The 21965-nt window shown below is 38.6% G+C and overlaps 1 protein-coding gene and 1 non-coding gene across 17 annotated transcripts in view; one reads left to right on the top strand and one right to left on the bottom strand.

Annotated features, from left to right (window-relative positions):
- The window catches only part of PAH (phenylalanine hydroxylase), a 132653-nt gene that overhangs the window by 51363 nt on the left and 59325 nt on the right, over nucleotides 1-21965 (top strand). For all 16 annotated transcript variants that reach the window (XM_054238789.2, XM_002752912.7, XM_078337135.1 and 13 more), the window contains 2 exons: nucleotides 2834-2976; nucleotides 7105-7212. In XM_054238789.2, coding sequence (XP_054094764.1) covers nucleotides 2854-2976; nucleotides 7105-7212 — 231 coding nt within the window. In that variant the 5' untranslated portion in view covers nucleotides 2834-2853. The remainder of the gene's footprint in view (nucleotides 1-2833; nucleotides 2977-7104; nucleotides 7213-21965) is intronic.
- On the bottom strand, nucleotides 14798-14939 carry LOC118144543 (U4 spliceosomal RNA). Its single transcript, XR_004729314.2, has one exon. It is a non-coding gene; the product is annotated as a U4 spliceosomal RNA (small nuclear RNA).

The following is a 21965-nucleotide window of genomic DNA, read 5'->3' as shown; positions in this document are numbered from 1 at the left end:
GTGTGGTACTTTTATACAAAATAAAGCACTATTCAGCCATAAAAAAGAATGAGATCCTGTCATTTGCAATAACATGGACAGACCTGGAGGTCATTAGGTCAAATGAAATAAGCCAGGCACAGAAAGCCAAACATTGCATGTTCTCACTCATATGTGGGGTCTAAAAATCAAAACAATTTGATTCATGGAGCTGGAGAGTAGAGGGATAATTACCGAAGGGAGAGAAGGGTAGTGGGGGCCTGGAGGGGAGGTAGAAATTGTAAATGGGTAAACAAAAAATAGGAAGAATGAATAAGATCTAGTATTTGATAGTATAATAGGGTGACTATAGTAAAAATAACTTAAGTGTACATTAAAAAATACTTGAAAAGTATAATTGGGTTGTTTGTAACACAAAAGATAAATGCCTGAGGACTGGATGCCCCATTTTCAATGATGTGGCTATTACACATTGCATGCCTGTAGCTAAGTATTGCGCGTAAAGACATACATCTACTGTGTTTCCCCCAAAAATCAAAAACTAAAAATATTCCATTTTTAACTGATATAGAGAGAAGGAAGAAAAGCTATCATTTTGTTGTCCTAAAAATCATGTTGTCCTGAATGAAACTGGAAAGAAAAAGTATTTGAGAGCCAGTGCAGCACGCTGGTGTTGGGTGAAACATAGTTTGAATGTGGGCCATTTGTTTAAACTTTCTCGGCCTCAGTTTCTGTGCCTGTCAAGGCAGAGTGCATAGTTCATGGGATTTTTGAGAGGAAGAAGTGAAACTATGCATGTGGAGAGCTTGGCACAGTGTCTAAGATAGAGTGTGCATGCAAATAAATAGATAACATTGTTTGCTTTTCTTTATTGCATGCCTGTAATATCTTAGGGGCTGTCACATGCATTGCCCTCAAGCAGCATCAAGGGATGACATGATGTTTGTAAGAAAATCCTGAGGCTGAGGAATACAACACATTTTATGTCTACTACAGTAGAAAAATACTGGAGTCAGATAAAGGATACAGATTCTCCTGATGATGGAAATCAAGGTCTTGGCCTTCAATATTTAACAACATTGAGCTTCCAACTTACTATGGAAAATATTCATCAATGATTGCTTTTGGATAGAAATTACACTTGTTATGTCTGTGTTCTTAACAGACAGTAGAAAGCCTGGCATATAATAGAGGCTTAAGGAATCTTAAACATCCCTTAAAATTCTCATTTTAAAGACAAAAACAAAACAAACAAACCAAAAAACTAAGGCATGGACTTGACCAAAGCTACACAGCTATCAGTGGCAGAACCAAAAGTTAAACCACTTGTTTTGAATCCCAAACCTGTGTTTTTATGTTTTTTTCTTTTTTTTTGACAGATCCTTGGTCAAAGATCAGTGGGAGGAGAGGGATGGATTTCTAGCAACCTTTATTATTGACTTATTTTCTTACAGCCTATTAATTTCTCTTGAGAAAATACTAAGCGGCACTCAAGGCTTGCCCTGAGTTTTCACATCCTTTCAGAACTTCTGAACCTCCTTTCCAGCATTCTTTGATACTTTGTTTTACCTGCTGGTCACTAAAGGCTCATGTCAGTCTCATCCTCTGAAAAGCGTGGTTAATGACATCTGACCACTGTCTATTTGAAGACCACTGGCTAACACCCACCAGCTCACTGCTAGACTACCTCCCACTTTACTTTCTTCAAAAGACTTTTCCCTGCCTAAACTTATTTATGTGTTTATTTTCTGTGTGCCCTCCAGAATGGTAGCATAGCTGGGGAGGCAGACTCTATTTTGTTCGTTGTTGTATTACCAAAGACCAGAACACCAACCACCACGCACACAGTACAGGTCTTAGTGATTATTTGTTGTTAAATTTATATGGACATGTTTTTAAACAATATCTTCCATTTACTGAATGTTTACACAGAAGAAATATACTAAATTTTAATGCATTTCTTTATTACTATTCTTAAAATCTTCCAGCAAGTTTGCTCTGCCACCTTCTTTTCGAGCTTCAGCAGCAGTTATGTGAATAGCTGGAGAACACCAGACTGGATTTATTTATATATTTATTCATTCATTTATTTATTTTTGAGACAGAGTTTCGCTCTTGTTGCCCAGGGTCGCGATCTCGGCTCACTGCAACCTCCGCCTCCTGGGTTTAGGCAATTCTCCTGCCTCAGCCTCCTGAGTAGCTGGAATTACAGGCACGCGCCACCGTGCCCAGCTAATTTTTTGTATTTTTCGTAGAGACGGGGTCTCACCATGTTGACCAGGATGGTCTCGATCTCTTGACCTCATGATCCACCCGTCTCGGCCTCCCAAAGTGCTTGGATTACAGGCGTGAGCCACTCTTACATTTGCTCTTCACCTGCTGTGGTCGGCCGTTCAACTGCCCTCTAGCTGTAGTTTTCTGAAGTCAGCGCACATCAACGCCGTGTGCTTAGAGGTTAACAGAAAGGAAAATAACAAAATCTCAATGAGAATCCTGACTGTTTCGTAGGGGGCAGGTGGGGCGGATTATTCATATCATTGTTATACCAGAGGGTCGCAGGCTTATTCCAATGGCAGAGAACCCGCTTTCTAGGATTCTGAGAGTCCCGAAAGTGCCAAAACCTGCCCTTGACCTCTTCCCATCACCCAGGGCGGGCAGCCAAGTGGTACCTCCCTCGTCTGCTACACCCTCCCTCGGCCCCTCCCCTCCGGCGCTTCCAGGACAGGTGAGCTGGAGGAGCAGGCAGGCTGCCCTGGCCTCCTGCGTCAGGACAACGCCCACCAGGGGCGTTACTGTGCCGGATGCACCGCGCAAGACACACCTTTTGTAACTCTCCTCTCCACCCTAATGCCAGGTTAAAACCCTCAGCCCCACATGCTGTTTGCAAACCTGTCTGAGGCCCTAAACAGCCAGAGACCTCACTCCCGTGGAGCCGGCATGTCCACTGCAGTCCTGGAAAACCGAGGCTTCGGCAGGAAACTCTCTGACCTTGGACAGGTGAGCCACAGCACTCTGAGGTGCTCAGGTAGGGGAGTTTGGGCCTCCAGAGAAAGAGGTCTGAAGACTGCTGGTGCTTCCTAGTTTCATAAGCTCAGTAAGAAGTCTGAATTCACTGGAAGCTCATGAGAATGTCCAGGAAGTCAACAGACAAATGTCCTCAACAATGGTTTCTAAGTGGGAGAAATCTGTCCTGTGTGGCTTTCACAGGAATGAGTGAGCATTGCTTTAAGGGGCTGGGGATCTGGCCTCCAGAACTGCCACCAATTAGCTGTGTGTCTTTGGAAAAGTTACTGTCCCTTTCTGTTGTCCCTTTACTCTTCTGTACACTGAAGGGCTTGGTCCCTAATGATCTGGGGTTGGAGATGGGGTCCTCTAGTTCTCCTCCATAATATTTATAAAGTGCTCTCAGCCAAGTATCAAAATGGCAGAATTTTAACTATCCTCCTTTCACTTTGGGAAGATAATGAGGCATGAAGAAAATTTAGGCAGAAACTTACTCAGACCTGGGGAGGCAGGAACTAAGCAGAGAGGAAAATGACCAAGAGTTAGCCCTGGGCGTGGAATATGAAAGAACCCTAAATGTGACTTGGAAATAATAGCCAAGGTATATTCCATTCTCCAGGATTTGTTGGCATTTTCTTGAGGTGAACAATTGCACAACACATTCTTTAATGTAACCTATATATTTACCCAAGGCAGGGAGTCTACTCCTGGACTCTGAGATTCAGTCGTGAAGCCCAGGCCTGGAAGGTAATGTGAGACTGCAGGCCCTGTCATCTGCAGGGTTAGGGAGAAGAGTTGTCAGGAGAGAACAGGAGGCTGCTGTTAAACTGTTGAAGTTAATATAACTAAAAGACTGCAGAACTTTGGGCTGATTGTTTTTTAATCCTTAAAAAAAAAAAGTGCATGGCTCTTAGGAGACAGAACTTACCGTGCAGAGGAACAGCGTGAGAGTCGGAGTGATCCCAGAAGAGATCCTGGCTTCATCCTCCATGTAGCTTCAGGGCTGCTGGCAATACGGTCCCCACAGCTGTGGGAAGGGGTTAGGGGCAGGGATTTGGTCAGGAAAATATGGGGCTTTAAAGTTCTTTATAAAGCATTTTGTAGAGAATCCACAAATAGTATTAATATCAACCAAAAGTAGTGTCTTGTTGTAGAGTAAATGTGAATTTGCAGACACATTTAGGGAAAAGTTATAATTCAAAAAAAAATTAGGCTGTATATTTATCAATGGTTCCAACATTTTCTGTGGTTAAGAATCACCTAAGATGGTTTTGAAATGGCATATTCTAAGACAACCTGATTTAATAGGTTTAGGTAAAGCCCAGGAAACTACATTATAAGAAGGAATCACCAGGAAATTCTGGAGTTGAGATCCAAGGAACACTCACTGAGAAACACTGATTTAGAAAGCGTATGGAGAGAATGGAGCAAGGGAAGGGGGCTCAGCACGGTGAAATGTAGGCTGTTAGGAGTGGTATTGACTAACTGCTGACTGGACCAGAGTAAATCTTTGACTTTGCAAGAAGCAGAGAACTGAATTCCCACATTATGCTCACAGCAAGGGGAATTATATAGAACAACTGATAATTAGGAACTTGAGTTCTTGACCAGCCTCCACTCCCTTCGTGACCTCAGGTGAGTTATTTTCTCCCTTTGCCTCTAGGTTTTGCTTATCTCTAATGTGAGGGAGTTTAACTAGGTGAGCACTAAGGACAAATCAATCTGTGTGAGTCAGTTATTGTTTCCACACGGCATCAAATGCCAAGTGGAAAGCATAAAGAAGTGATTGTGCACTTGGGATGAGGGGCACAAACATTTCCTAAGAGAAATGAGACCCAAGAGAGCCTTTAAGGAAGGATGAGATCTTGGAAAGAGAAATTTGGTGATTTACTCTAATGAAGAGTTAAAAAGGCAAGAAAGAAAGCAGCTTGGCTGGAAAGGAGGTTCCTGTAGATGGGCCTCCAGAGGTGAGGTACCACAGAGACTGCCAAATATCAGTAAGAAGCACTTTATCCTGATGATCATGGGGAGGGAGCCTTTGAGGGATTATAAGTAGAAGAAGGAAGCAAGAAAAATTGTCTTAGGCTGGATCAATGCAGGCCACTAAGAAATGGTTTCAGGTGATGGCAGTGGGAGCAAAAAAGGACCTGGCACCCAGAGACATTTCTGAAGAAGATGAGATCAGACTTGGCATTTGACTGAGCACACGCTGGAGTAGGGTGGGGTGACTGAATTTCAAGCCCAGGTACATTCAAGTCTGAATTACCTTAGTCAAAGGTGGCATCTGTTGATGTGTATCAGAAATATCTTACTTTTCTCGGAGGCCAACAGGAGAAAAGAGTGTTGCCAAGTGAACTAGAAACAGGAAAATCTCTTGTCATTTCTATGAAACTGGGAAGAACAAGGCTCAGTGTTCTTTGGTAGGAAGATCACTGAATTCAGAGACTCTTCTGTACCTCTCCGTCAGGGTTTAAAATGGGGAAGGAGAATAGAGGCTGGGAGAGATTGTGATTCATGAACAGTATGCAGAGATCGAATAACCTGGGTTCAGATCCTGGCTCCACGGCTGTGTAACTATAGGCAAGTTACTTAACCTCTCTAAGCCTCAATTTTGTCATCAATAAAAGGGGGAACTTGGTACATAATAAAACCTACCTCTTACATTGTTGCCAAAATTACATGAGATAATACAAATCAAGTGCTTATTTTAGTATCTGGAAATTATAGGCTCTAACTAAATGGTCCATTAATGGTTTTTTAGAAAGATAACATCGTGATCAAAATAGGGATATTTAACAGTTTAGTCTTCCATTTCATTTGAAGCTTGCTATAATCACTCTTGCTGGTAAATGTGATTTTGCCTTCACACCTCAGTTTCATGGGATATTTGGGGGAAAATCTGAATTTTCTGAATCGAAAGAATTTTTTGCTAAGGGTCATCAGTATTCATGCAAGGCTTGTTATTCTGAGTCACTAAGAGACTCCTAACACAGCCTTCTCTCATTGAGATGATGTAACGTCCATTCCATTAATTTCATTAACTTGCTTACAAGAGAGTAACTGTTCTGCAAATTTTTTTCTTCCCAGTTTTAGGTACCTGCTGTTTATTGTAGACACACATAGAATTTTATATATTATTTTCAAACTTAGGCTAATGTTTTAGCAAACTCTGCAATGTCCATTCTAACCCCACCTTCCTTTTCTGTCACATGCATGTAGTAAGTGCTAGATCCTGGACATTCTTTGAGATTTAGTTTAAGACTAAATTTATCTTCTGATAGGTTATTTGTGTATTTTCATGAATTTTGTGACTCTTTCTCAACAATTGGCTATTTCAGATCTCAGCATATGGAAACACGTTAATACTTGCTGAGATCTTTGCCAAAAGTCAAGAGGTCATTTTTGTGTATTTATAATATTTCCATTCTTTTTATATATTTCTCAATATTCTATTAAAACTGATCTTTTCCTTTTTTCATTATCTGAATACTGTTTTGACAGAGCTTGTTTTTAGCATGCTTTTATGGATGAGAAAACTAAGAAAGCTGAGTGATTTGCCCAAAGTTGTCCACTTGGAAGATGAAAGAGAGAGGATTCCAACCCAGGTCGTAGGACTCAAAAGCCTGTGCATGTTCTATTTTTAGTACTTTCCATACTGTGTTTCTCAATGTCTCTCTGGGACATTTTATAAACTATATTATATCACCTCTAAGGATCTTTTGATTTGTTATGTATATGTCTATTAAGTTAAGTTGTGAGCTCCTAAAAGATAGAGCATTGTCTTATTCATCTTTAAATTTCTTAGAGCCTGACTAGTACCTGGAACTTAGTAGGTGCTCATTAAAAGATATTGAATTTACAGGATTGAATGGTAACATCAATGAAGAATTGAAGCTTCCTTAAGTTGATAGCTGACCCAGTAGCATCATTGAACATTTAATTGCCCTGGACTTACTTATTTTCCACCACACTACATATTTCTGTATAGAATATATATAGCTCTTTGTACTGCAAGACTTAACTAAAAGAAAGTGTTCATGTTTGCTTTGTTCATGGAGGTTTAATAGGAATGAATTGCTGAACTGTGGAAAATGTTTTAACCAAATGCATCTTATCCTGTAGGAAACAAGCTATATTGAAGACAACTCCACTCAAAATGGTGCCATATCACTGATCTTCTCACTCAAAGAAGAAGTTGGTGCATTGGCCAAAGTGTTGCGGTTATTTGAGGTCAGTGCTTCGTTCATGTTTGCTTGGATAATGGCATAGCAAACTTCCATGTCATTTTCTAGTTAGATGCAATGAAAAGAATGCAGGATCTGGAACAGGAAGATTTGATTTTCAGCTCAGGTTCTTACATTAACTAACTGTGTGACCGACCTTACCTGAGTCATTCAATCTCTCTGAGCTTCAGTTTTTCCATTCACAGTATAGTGCTGATAATATAACGGACTTTGCTTATCAAACACAAATTCCAAGGTTATTATTAAGAATTTCAAGAAAGTTGCAAAGAACATGAAACTCCAAGTGTGATTCCTGTGGGATGACACTGGTTGCACATCCCAGGAGCTGGCCCTGGCTTCAGACCTCTTTTCTCAAGCTTTCCTTGAATTAATTACAATCTTCTCAGTGTTCCCAAAGCACTTCTTACTTTCATCTGCAGCACTGCTTTGCTTGCTCAGTGTATACATTTATGTCTAGCCCTGAGGATGGTTTCTTCAAGAAGAGAAACTTGCCTCAGTCATCTTTACATCCTCAACAGAACCCGAGTTTTATATACCTTATGTTCAATTAAGAATGAAATTCAATCTAAAGAAAAAGAAGTTTTTAACTTAATAAGTTCTTTTTAAGTAAAAAAAATGTTTTAAAAGTCTCTTTTCACTTTTTGAGGCAATTAATTTTTTTTTTGAGACAGTGTTACTCTGTCACTCAGGCTGGAATGTGGTGGCGTGATCTCAGCTCACTGCAACCTCCACCTCCCAGGTTTGAGTGATTCTCATGCCTTAGCCTCCTGAGTAGCTGGGACTACAGGCACATGCCACGATGCCTGGCTAATTTTCATGTTTTTAATAGAGACAGGGTCTTTTTATATTGTCCAAGCTGATCTGGAACTCCTGGGCTCAAGTGATGGGCCTGCCTTGGCCTCCCAAAGCACTGGGATTACAGGTGTGGGCTACCAGGCCTGGCCAAAGCCCAATTAATTTTTACCCTGAGTTTTTAAATATAATCAAATCTTGTGATTGAATATATGAATAAATAGAGAAAAGGCAGATTTCTTATCTAGAATTCCAAATAATTTAAGTAGTGAGTTTTGTATAGTGACTTTTTTTTTTCCAAAAAGTACCCTATGGAAGGGGGAAAAGAGTCTCTTTATGTGGTGAAATGTGACAAAGACACCTCAGCCGTGTGACCAAAATCAGCATTATCAAAAAAGAAACTGAATGTTAAAACACCTTTCCTTAAGAGTAAGAAAGAAAAAAAAACTAAAAATTAACATCATGATTGATGTCATGTTGATAGAATGTATCCTTGGTAGGATGAAAATGGCACATTACCCCTGTGGTCTTCCTGCCCCAAACCCATAACCTCAGTCTAACCATGAGAGAAAAAAGTCAGATGAATCCTAATTGAGGAACATTATCCAAAGTACATGACCAGTACTCCTCAAAACTCTCAGGTCATCAGACACAAGTACTGTCTGAGCAATTGTCACAACTGAGAGGAGCATAAAGAGACGTGAGAACTAGGTGTGACATGGTATCTTGAATGGGATCCTAGAACAGACACAAGACATGACATATAAACTAATGAAATTTGAATAAAGTATGACCTTTAGTTTATGATGTGCATCAACATTGGTTCATTAATTGTAACCTATGTTCCCCACTAATGTGAGATGTTCATAATTGGGGAGACTGGGTCCAGTCTGGTTATGTGGGAACTCTCTGTGCTATCGTTTCTGTTTTTTCATAAATCAAAATTATTCTTCAAAAATTGCCTTTAAAAATTAAGCCTAGGGGAGGAGAATGTGTGTCTGAGTGAGAGCAATCAATGAGTGTAGAGGAGAGAGGGTATTTTCCGAATGACAAACTGTTCACGAGAAAGAATATATCTGTAAAATGTACCTTTGTAACTTTTTAGCTTTTGTATTAGATAATCAGCATTTTCTCCTTGAGAGGTTTCCCCTTAGGCCTAACACAGAATTAATAGATTAAATAATAGTAAATGAGCAGAATGTTTTCAACCTAATAAACAAAATACAAGTAACTAAATTACCAGAACTGGATGAAATGCACTCAAGACATGTGTGTTTGTGTGGAGGGATGGTGGGAGAAGAGGGTGAATGCATGTGTTTGAACTCTGGGTGAACTCTCTGAAACGTTATCCAGAATCTCAACTGCACAGGTCAGTGAGTGATGTTATTACACCCATTTTACAGAAGGGAAAACAGAGGCCACTGGGTGACTGAAGAGGGGTTGTATTGATTTTCTTTTTCCAAACATATTTCAGATGTTGCTGTAGAAATTGTATAGGCCAGCATACTTCTCTCCTTATTAACAACCTGCCAAAATGTTACAATCATTCAAAGTACTGAGTTAAGGCCAGGCATGGTGGCTCACACCTGTACTCCCAGCACTTTGGGAAGCCGAGGCTGGCAGATCACTTGAGGCCAGGAGTTCAAGACCAGCCTGGCCAACGTGGTTAATCCCCATCACTACTAAAATTACAAAAATTATCTGGGCATGGTGGCACATGTCTGTAATCCCAGCTACTCAGGTGGCTGAGGCATGAGAATCTCTTGAACCCAAAGGCAAAGGTTTCAGTGAGCTGAGATCACGCCACTGCACTCCAGCCTGGGCGACAGAGTAAGACTCTGTCTCAAAAAAAAAAAAAAAAAAAAAAAAAAAAAAAAGATGCTGCGTTAAGAGAAAGAATCAAATTCTTGTATTTGTGGAACCATATTATATGATGAGCCAGGCACATATGACTCTTCATTTAATCCTCATTAAACTAAGTGAAGGTAGTACTCTTTCTTTATGTTTGAGGGAACTGAAGTTCAGAGCAGTTGAGTAATTTGCTCAAGATCGCACAGCTAATGTGTAGTGGAAATGTCATTGAACCCTGAATATCAGATTACAAAGCCCATGATCTCTCTATTACACCCCACACCTCTGCCAAATACAACTATCCCTGAACATCTGAATCACTCTGGAATTTTTCAAAAAATGTAAATATCCTGACCCCAGTCTCCCATTCTTGGGGGGAGGGGGCAAGACTGTCTGTCTCTGGGTATTTTTTCTTTCATTAAAAAAAAGAAAACTTAAAAATCAAGGCTTTTCACTCTCCCTAGTCTTCCAAATCTTTCTCATATTTATACTTTCTCAAATATACCTGATGGGGAAAATGCATTTAAATGCAAGAAGATTAACTACTAATATTCCGTCCATCTATTATCAAACACTATTAACATTTCAATATATAACTTCATTTTTCCTATATGATTACAGTTTCAAAAACTACAAATTAACATATTGTTTCTTGAGAAAAAAAATTAGAAGATAAAGCTATAGTCTTTTCTGATCTTCCCTCTATCCTGATCATTCTACAAACATTCTAGCCAAGGCAATGTATCATGAGTTTAGCATATTTCCTTCCACTCCCTTGGAAAAGTATGTTGATATTGACCAGTGTCATGCTGTACACGTTGGTCTGCAACCTCTTTCAGTAAGCACAATGGAGCAGCCGAGAGGATGGACCCCATGGATGCAGGACTGAGGCTTAGAGAGAGTCACTTGACTTATCCATGCTTCAGTTCCTCATCTGTAAAATGGAAATAACAGTCTTGTCTGCTAATAGGGTAGTTCTGAAGATTAAATGACTTAATGCATGTAAAACCTTCAGAATATTTATTAACTGTTAAGTAAGAACTACTATGTATATACTTTGTGAATGCAACATTTAAAAAATGTACACATGTTGATACAGATAGATCAGATTCATAACCTAACTTCTGAAGTATGGTTCTTAATATATGTGTATTATATTTTATTTATCATCCCTCTATTTTGGGCATCCATACTGTTTTCTATTTTCTATAGTCACAGACATATCTGCAGTATTTTGTTCAATTTTTGGGGTATATAATATGCAAAAAAATTTTTAGGGTAGATACTAGAAGTGGAATCTGGTCCTAGAATACGAACATTTTTAGTTTTAATCAAAACTGTAAGTTTTTCTTCAAATGTCCTGTAGGAATTTATAATTCCACTGGTTCAACATGAGAATACTCATTTCTCTATACATTTAAGAATATATGCTTATTATTGCCTTTAATCTTGGACAATATAGTGAGTGAAATGTGGTAATTTGATTTAATTTTCATTTTCCTGATTATTAGTGAGATAGAGGTCATATTTTGTGACTTTTTAATTTTTCTTTTTGTAAATTGTGATTTGTCTACACATTGCATTTTTTGTTGCAAATGTGCCTTTTTGTTACTGATTTCTTGACATTTTATATAATCTGAATACTATTATGTGTGTTACAAAGATTATCTCCCAGTCTTTCTCATTTTACTTGGGTTGATGGTATAATTTGTCATACTGAAATTTGAAATTCTGATATAATCAACATTTTCTGTATTTTTAAAAATGTGCTTTGGATTTTTGTTTGTTCTTGAAGTTTCTTTTTAAAACTCCACTGGTGACTCTGATGCCCAGTCAGGAATAAGAACCACTATTCTAAGCTATTGCCTGGGAAGGGGTTCTTGCTGTGTATGAGAGACTGTGTTATCACTTCACATGAATTAAGTCATGGTTAATACTCATGATGGTGAGTTGGCGATGCCACACCCATTTTAGAGAGGATAAAAATAAAGCTCAGAGACTCAGTAGCTTGTCTAAGGTAGACAAGATGGTAGGACTTTGGAAATTGACCCAGGTCTATTATTTTATATTTTTAAATACTTTTTTAATCAGAGAAAAACCAGTTGCTTATACTGGGGCTTATATTTTTTTAATCAGAGAAAAACCAATTGCTATGAGAAAGCAAAATTACACAGCAGTTATTTTGCATGTCTCATTGTAAAGAGAATGATTTTTATACTGGGAATGTTGAAACAAAATGTTGAGAGCCAAGAAAAGCATGGCTTGTAGGTCTTAGGACTCTGCCCTTGGACTAGTGACTTCACTCCATCACCTATCTGTTACTTACAAAGGGGTGAATCAGGGAGCTATCTGGGGCCAAGGTATTATGAGGAGTCAAGAGATCACTATTTTCCCATAGATGAATTCATATCTTTGGTTCCAAATATTATAGTAGCCCCATGTTGTGATGCAGAGTAGAAGGAATATAGGCTTGATACCGAACATCGAAATCCCAGATCTGCCAGTGATTAACTTATAGGTTACACTATGCCTGGTGTGACTCTGAGGCCACAAAAAATGCTCACACAACTTTTATTCCTTTACCCCTTCCACATGTGATCTATGAACCCCATCAGTAATCTTTGAGAAAGCCTGAAGATGAGAAAGATGTTGGAAGACTAAGAAGAGTAGAAAGTCTTGATCTTTAAGTTTTTTTAATGAGAATCTAGAATGAATGAGTTGTATTGTTTGTGCACACTTACAGAAAAATGGCAATGACCAATAATAGCTAGGGTTGAGGTTCATTCACCAGAAGAAAAGTAGCGCGGCAGAACAGGGCGACTGTGGTGCACATCGTGTCCTCGTGTATTCATATCTCTCTCAACAACTCTGTGAATGAGGTGGAGAAGCAAGCCATAGATGAAAATACGGACAAGATCTTTAAGGTGTGCAGTTTACATTTCTGGATGCTATAAAATGAAATTAAAGGAAATAAGTGGCAAAACAAATGAAACAATCTGGACTGTACTTTAGAGCAGTGTTTCCTAAATAATATGCTGCCAAAATCTGTATGACAGTAGATGTTTTATCCGAAAAGAATTCCAAGGGTCATTATATTTGAAAAATTCCACATCTAGGTTTTAGAGAGCCATAGTGCACATGAATTTATTAAAGACTGATAAGTTCTGCAGAGAGGAAACCTGTTCAGTGTAATCTCACTCAGCATTTCCTATATGTATGGGACCTTGTTTAGGGAAGATCTGTTAATACCTTCCAGGCACTAGTGTTCCACTAAACTTATGCTGTTTTAGAGTTATGAACTCCAAACTATCAGTGATGACCTCGGTTTGGGGTCCTGAGGGATGGAATAGCATTAGGGTTAAGAGTATACCATCTAGAGTCAAACTGTTTGGATTTGGAACCCAGTTACACAACCTGTGAGCTTGAAATTTATTTAACTTCTTAGTGGCTAGGTTTCCTCATTCTACAAATTAAGATAAGGAGTGGAAGTTCTAGTGAATTGGGGCCAAGTTATTAGGAATATGCCAAAACTCCTATCTGCTAATCTAAAAACATCCCACTGACCTTAGGAGATTGTTCTAACTTTCAACTATTTATGCATTGATTTAAACATTTTCTGTAGTGCTCTATATTTTTAGCCTCTACTAACTCATGTTCATGCCTTGTAGGAAAATAGTCTCCTGAGAGCCTTTCCTATAAGTGGCCCAGTAATGGGCTACAAAATGAGAAGCAGGCTCCTGGGGGAAGCACACTGTTCACCTTACCGTGTATTCCCTAGGGAAAGGAACAAGCAAACAAGCAGATATACAAAGCTCTGAGCTCCAAGGCCATCTCTGACATACATGGGTATGCTCAAAGTCAGCATCATTCAATTGACGAAGACAAAGAGGCTCAGATAGACAAGCTTCCAGGAGCTAGACACTTAGAGCCAAAAACTGCTTCAGAATTTACCATCCATTTTTACAGTAGACAGGCTTTTTGAAAGCAAATGGGAAAGGCACATTATCTATTAGTCATACCCACTGTTTTTTGTGCCTTTCTCCCCCCAAGGGGATCCACTTCTCCCCCTCATCAGATTTTCAGTGATCAATGACCTCAGCAGATATTCAGTGATCTCTCATTTACCCACTTAATATTTTCTGATTATCTACTTTGTCAGAACCTATATAAATGTTGGGAACAATGGAGTGAGCCAAATAGTCACCCTCTGTCCCTGTAGAACTAATGGACTCCACATAAATGGGCAGTTACAATTGAGATGTAACAAGTGCTATGAGGAACTCAAAGTGTTATGAGCATCCTCAATCCAGATGTGAGGCCAAGAAGGCCAGGGGAGGTTTCTTGGAGATGTCAAGGTGAAACCTGAAGGAGTTGATAAGGAGAAAGAAGAAGTAAATTCTAGAATGAAGAAAGAACTGATTTAGGGGAAGAGAGAACAAAATGTGGTCAGGTCACAGAAACCTCAAAAGCTCTCCCACTTGTGAACTGCAGCATTCTGGGGACAGAGAGGACATCTGGGCAGGTACGTGATGTTTGTTCCTCTCATATTTGGATTTTAAAGACCTATCTGTGACCCCTGGGCCTGGTGAGTGGGACTGGAGCAAAAGTGAATCATGAGGATGGCTTTTACCCTCTGGTGTTAAGTACAGAGCAGCCAAGAGCAGTAAAATGTTTACCAAGAACATGTTTTTCTTTAATCAAAATAAGAAGTTTGAGTTTCACTGGAGGAAAAAAAATGTTCTTATAGCACAGATGACATTTTTATTTTATTCGAACCACAAAATATAGATAATGATATAAAGAACAGCCACGGAACTCAATTCCTACTTAAGAAATAAAATGCTGCAGAGATAACTGAAAGTCCTGGGTAACCCCTCCCCATATATTCCTTCCTCAGAGGCAATTATTAATTAGAATTTAGTATGGATTATTCCCTCACATCTTTAAAAACTTTTGTTATATATGGATATCCATTAATGATACATGGCATAGATTTGCAAGCTTCTCAATTAGCAATAATAGAGCCTCAGATAAACCTCACTGGTTACAATACTGCCACTGTGCAAAGTTTTGCAAGCTTCATAATATTGGAATCATATTGTACCTCTCCTTCTGCAATTTTGTGTTTTGGGGATAGGGTGGTAAACACTGGTTTTGAGATTAGACTGATTTGCGTGTATCTATCCAAATATATGTCTATAGATATAGATAGTAGATATCTATATCTACTATGTGTATATTCACCTATCTATCTATATTTATAGATATATGGAACTCTATATCTAAATAGATACAGATAGGTATAAACACACACATATCTCTATAGAGAGAGACAGAAAGTGAAAGAATAAGAATTGTGTTATGTGTGTGTATATATATGAAGGAGCAAGAACTGTAGGGAGACATACATATATGGATATCTATCTATCTATCATATATCTATCTATTTTACAGTTCTTGCTCTTTTGTTTTCTGTTCTCTACATTCCATTGAGTGATTATACTCTATCCATTTTCTATTGGTGAATATTTAGGTTGTTTTCATTGTTCATACAAGCAGTTTTCACTGAACATTTTATACAGGTCTGATGACTTTATTTAGTATCAGAATTTCAAATGGAAAGCTGGCACTGTGTTTTTAGCTGCTAAACAGTTCATATCTGGGCATACTTAAGAAATAGCAACACAAAGCTTGCAGTTTAAGCTTTCATTATGGAGTTAGGTCTTATACCGAGAACAGCTAGACAGAGGCTGTGGTCCATGGATACCATGAGTTGTGATTATTGCTCATTGACGGCCTATACTGAAACAGTCCACAAGCTTTTTGTAATTGTTGTTGTTGTTTTTGACAGAGTCTTACTCTGTTCCCAGGCTGGAGTGAGTGGCGTGATCTCGGCTCCCCTCAACCTCTGTCTCCCTGGTTCAAGAGATTCTCACGCCTTAGCCTCCTAAGTAGCTGGGATTACAGGTGCCCGCCACCATGCCTGGCTAATTTTTGTATTTTTAGTAGAGATGGGGTCTCACCATGTTGGCCAGGCCTATCTCGAACCCCTGATCTCAGGTGATCCACCTGCCTCGGCCTCCCAAAGTGCTTGGATTATAGGTGTGAGCCACTGTGCCCAACCCACAAGGTCTTTTTAATCCAGAATATCTTACCAATTTGGTGGTATAGGAAAAGAAACATAAAAAATGAGTTATTTTCCCTAAAGGTGTGAACAGAGCCAGATTAAGCTGCTACCCTGGCTCTCTCTAACAAAGAGTCTCCTCTGAGTTAGGCAGCCCCTACTACCTGGAACAAGGAGTGGGGGAAGAAATAATCTCATAAAGATGGAGATGACTGAAAGAAAAAAGGTCCAAAGAATCATACAAGAGACATGCCAAGAGGACACAAAAATGAGATCCCAAAAGATGGTCTTTGGGGTGAGAATCCCATGGAAGGTCCAGCTTGAACCTCTCCAAGATCTCCTCTTCCAGACCAGAGTTGGGGATAATCTTGAGCTCCCTGTAGAATATAATCGTGCTGGTCATACTTTCTTGAGTGTTTCTGGTTTCCTGTAAATGACAGTGGGTTTAATTCCCATATCTTTGGTCAACTGGGGCATTCTTGGCCCTCCCAGAAGAGGAAATCAGTGAAACATGTAAGAATTACATCAATATCTCCTCCCAACTTCTTCTCCAACCTTTGCAGCTACCATATCTCACCCCCAAATATTGTTGTTGCTGCCAGAGAGTTCCTGTCCTGTCCCACTACAGTTTATACTTAAAACAGCTGCCAGAATGCATCTTGTAAAACATGAGTCAAATGATATCTCTCTCCTGCCTAATTACTTCCCATAGCTTCTTATATCACTCAGAGTGAAAAACCAAACAAAGTTCAGATAATAGCCAATGTGGCCTTCCATGATCTATTCCTGGTAAGCTCTCTGCCTGGGGTCTTCATACCCCACTTCCTGCTCACTCTGCCACAGTCACACAGCCTCCTGTTGGTCTTCCCTCACACTGTGCATTCTCTTACTCGAGGACCCTTGCACTGGCTGTTCTCTCACGTTTTTCTCCCTCACCAATTTTAGGTTCATGCTTAAATGTTACCTGTTTATTTTTTGATGACTTCCTGGCTGCATTATTTAAAACAGCATCTCCATGCACAATGGTGTAGCCAGTACCTCTTTCCTGCTTCGTCTTTCTCCATGGTGCTTACCACCATCTGAAGACTGTAAATGTTTTTTTTGCTGACCACCATCTGAAGACTGTAAATATGTAAATATTTTACATATTTACTGTAGATACTGTTTGTCTCCTCCTTTGAGAACATAAAGCTCCACAAGGGCAGAGAGTTTTTTTTCCTCTGCTTTTCCCACTGTTACACCTCAGCACCTAAAACAGGGGTTAATACAAAAAATGAATTATTGAACATTCGTTGTCTGTTTACCTAAGACCAGTGATTTAGAGCATTTTTTGTAAATGTCTTTGTTGTTGTTTGCAGTAACCTCTGAAATAGGCCAGGACATAACTTCACTTAAGTGTACTTCAAGACAACAGCACATAGTGGTTCAAGTTCTCCCTTGCCAGTCTAGTCTCATCTCAAAAGATGATCAGACTTTCCTTCTTTTTGAAGTGTGCTCTCAAAAAAGAAAAGCTGAGAAAAATACAAAAATTTAGGGTAAAACAAATATGAAAGGATAAAATGACACATAAAATGTAATGTGCTCCATCTTTCAGAGAAATGTGTATCTATACCAAGTTGAGGAGGCAGAGTATAAGGAGTACCTACTGAGTATCTATTAATGAAGACAAAAGTTGTTAGGTGCTTTTGCTTTTTAAAATTCTCATTGAGCTGCCAGGTAATATTATCATCTTTATTTTAAACACATAATACCAGTTTCAGAATGGTCAATATATTCAAAGGAGTGAGGAGCAGAACCAGAATTTGAACTCTGATTAGTTCCAAAGCCCACATACTTTGCAAGCTACCATTCTCCCTTTCAAGGAATAAAATAGAGGAGAAGAATACAGGGCCCTCAGTTTGGGGTCAAAGGAAGATCCAAGAAGGCAAACCAACTTTTCACCATTATGAACTCTGTTTCTATAGTTTCATTTCCTTGTGACCAATCCCCCTTTACAAAGATTTTCTTAAAGGATAGGAGAAGAAAGGGGTTTCTGGTGAATCCTTAGAGAAATTGGCAGTTCAGCCGGGCACAGTGGTTCATGCCTGTATTCTCAGCACTTTGGGAGGCTGAGGCAGGTGAATCACCTCAGGTCAGGAGTTCAAGACTAGTCTGACCAATATGGTGAAACCATGTCTCTACTAAAATACCAAAAAAAAAAAAAAAAAAAAAAAGAAAGAAAGAAAGAAAGAAAGAAAATTAGCTGAACATGGTGGCTCATGCCTACTATAATCCTAGTTACTCTGGAGGCTGAGGCAGGAAAATCGCTTGAACCCGGGAGGAAGAGGTTGTGGTGAGCTAAAATTGTGCCATTGCAACTCCAGCCTGTGTGACAGAGTGAGACTCTATCTCAAAAAAAAAAAAAAAGAAAAAAAAGAAAAATTGACCCCATGCCTTCTGTTGGAGTCCTCATTAAGCAAGGTTTTATGCTGCCATATTTTATGCATAAATTAAACATTAGAAAATTATGTTTTTGAAAAGTGTAAGCCTTCATTGACTTCCCCTAGATGTCCACTTGGAGTAGTATCAAGAGTATTTTCTTTATCCGTCGACAAAGATGTGGTGAGTGTATATGGGTCCGTTTGTAAATCTTCACAGACCTCTTGTTGAATAGTAAAAATTCATTTGTTAAAACTATAATCCTAATCAGGCTTGGAAATTAACTTTTGAGGCTCTCTTAGCAATCAAAATTATTGGCTTCTGAGGATTCACACTAGTAAATTAGAAAGATGCCAATAAGGAGATTACATGCCAAACTGGAGGGTTATTTATTAACAAACTGATTCAAATGGGTAGGAAATGATTTAAACAATTCAGCTATATGTTCAATGTGTAATTAATCAGAAACCACTCATGTAAGACTTTTGCCAAGTAAGTAGCAGTTACATATAATCTCGTCATAACCCCCACACCCCACCCCTCATTTGTGAGCCTAGGCATAATTTTTAAAACATGTTTTCATAATTACTTACCTATATCTATCATAAATATTTACCCTATGGTTATCATTATAACCATTTAACAAATAAATTTAATTTTTCATTATAAAAGTAATAAATGTTTTCAGGAAAGTTAAACTATGATTTTTAAAAAGAGAAAGAAAAAAACAAAATCACCCCTAAGCCCTTCCTCTGTAGACCACCACTACGATCATGTCTTGGAGTGCTTACTGGCACGCTTTTTAATGCATGCTGTTGCTTTTGTTCCTCACTTTTTAATCATTGCCTAATCTTCCATTGTGCGATTATACCACAGTCCACTTCATCATTCCACTATTATGGGAGTTTAGTTAGCTTAGAGGTTTTGGTGAAATGCTTTCTGAAGTTTCTGATAAGTTAAGTCTCTAGCACTAGAAAAACTGAGTCGTGAAACATAAATTGTTTCATTGTTATCCTCAAAGCTGGAAGCCTCTCTGTGAAAGTGGATGCTTCCAGGGGTGGGGTATGGGTAATGAGCACTGTATCCTATGGTCTGCTTCCCAGCACTTCTTCCCTTCTCCCCTCCTTTCCCAAACTCTGCCACAAATAAGTGTGCCAGAGGTGTGTCCATTCTTGGTTCTTGGATTTGCTGTGCTCTCAGCTCTACATAAGGCAGGGACTGCTTATGTCTTCTTCTGAACTTTCATCTTAGGTAAACAGTAGGTGGAACCTAACCATTCTGTTTCTTCCTAAACCAGAAACGATGACATTGCTCTTCGCTTTGTTCAACAAATAATCTCTGTTTGCCAGCGAAAGCTTCAGACCTACCACTGTCTCTCTGGCATTCCCTCCCCACTATTCTCTCTGTCCCCAGTTGGGGCCCTTCTGTGGGTTCCCTAGCCTCAGCCCTTAGGGGTGTATTCTCTGCAGTTGGAGCCATAAATAATGGCTGCACTGTGAGCCTGTTTGCGGTTACTTATTGTATTTACCATACACAGAGGTTTTAATTATTTGTGTTTGACATAATGATAATAATAGTAATAATAATAAAAGTTGACATTTGTGGCACGTTCACTGTATGTACGCCTGGCAGGAAAGACAGTGTGGGTAGAAAACTAATGACTCTGAGATTAGAAAAAAATGGGCCTCACTCTCCCACTACTTATAGCAAAGCACCTTCATCTCTGATTTTATTTTTTAAGTCTCACTTAACCTTTTCAAAAGATTTTTGGGATGGTACAGGAAAGAATTCTATACTATAAAGTGATACTTAAGTATGAAAAGGTATCACTACTTTTCTTCAACCTTATACCATAGGTTGAAGGCAAAAGATACACCTCTTCAACTACAAGTTCTGTGAATTTTGTTTTTTGAAATTTTAGAGTTATTTAAGTTATATTTTCAGATTACTTTCTGTCCATTTAAATATTGGAGCAACTCCTATCATATGTTTTTTTTAATTCAATGTATGTGATACTCCTTGGTTTTAGCCATAATGAATGGCATTACCAAGGAAATCACGTATTTTCTGACTAAGTAGCAGATGATTTGGTAGGCATTTATATTAGAGACCAACTAAAATAAATGACTGTTTTTGCAATAAATATAAGAGCTAAAATATTCAGCATCTAAAGGCATTAAAATTGAGTAGCTTTAGTAAATAATCATTATTTTCACATTTTTATGGCATTTAATGAAAACAGCTCCCCAGCTCTTTGCAAGAATGTGGGAGTGGAGTGTTTTCATGCCTAGTAAGTACTTCCAGCAAGAACACACCAACTGATGACTGCAAGCTGATGTCTTTCTATTGGGGTTCAGTGTATAATAGTAGACTCTGCCAAGTTTTGCTGCTGACCAGCATTCATTTTTTAGTCAATTTCTGCTTCAGAACCAGTATAAAGAATCCAGGTTTTACAAGAAAACTGTGGCATAATTACAAATGAGCTCCAGTCCCCCAGAACCCATTCTCAGAAAGGGACAACATAGATGTAAGTAAAACTCTTAAGTCATCCAGCCAAATTTTTTTTTAGGGGACGCATTTGGACAAATTATACAGCCCACTTTGTGCTTCCTATTTATGTCTGGTGATTTTACACCTAGCTCTCAGCGGACGCCATAATAATCCAGAGGAGTCCAAGGAACTTGGTTCTGCAATTAGGGAGCACTTGAGACATCAAGCAAACTCAGATACTCGGGCAGTTACTGCCTTTGAGAAAAAAGTTATTGACTTTTTCTGAGAACACACCACAGCTACATTCCTTAAAAATTCTAAGACTATTTATTTTTGTGATGTTCTAACATTTTTTAGAGCATTTTAAGAAGTGTTTTATCCACTGAGATGTTTAAGAATAGTCAAGAATAAATGTCAGTTTGAATATATATGAGAGTTAATGTAAAAATATAAACAATTATTATAAATCAGTAAAAGAATCTCTGTAATGAGAAAATAGCATAAACTGATAATTAATAAAAGAAATGCAAATGGCCACTAGACCTAGGACAAATGTTTAACGTCATCAGCAATTAAATAAAAATTTGAGCGATGAGTTATTTGCTGATTTCATCTGTCAAGTCAAGAATATTGAAAATCCTGAAAGTTGGTATGGTTGAGAAGCATGGCTCCTCTAGTGGACAGATAGAAGAGATGAATATAGTTTTTCTGGAAGACAATGGACCAATATATAAAGAACCTTTAAAGGGTAGTTTCTGATTAAACAATTTGGCCCCTAAGTATTTATGCTGATAAATCAGTTAGACACGAAGGCAAATATTTATGTATAATGCTGTCCATTGGTTTCTAGTGGCAGAAAAATAAGCAGCAACACACATATCCATCACTAGAGTATTGGTTAAAGAATTTATGACCACATCTGTGCAGTGGATCATTAGGCAGCCATTAAAAATGTTCTGATGAGGATAGGAATGGCTAATGTAAAAGCAGGAATATTTATTCATCCTTGCTTTATCTAAGTACCAGCTTGGCCCATGATATGTGATTTAAAGACAGTATTCCTC

This window comes from Callithrix jacchus, chromosome 9 (assembly GCF_049354715.1).
Source record: "Callithrix jacchus isolate 240 chromosome 9, calJac240_pri, whole genome shotgun sequence".
NCBI classification, from domain to species: domain Eukaryota; kingdom Metazoa; phylum Chordata; class Mammalia; order Primates; family Cebidae; genus Callithrix; species Callithrix jacchus.
This window is presented reverse-complemented; position numbering and strand designations above follow the sequence as displayed.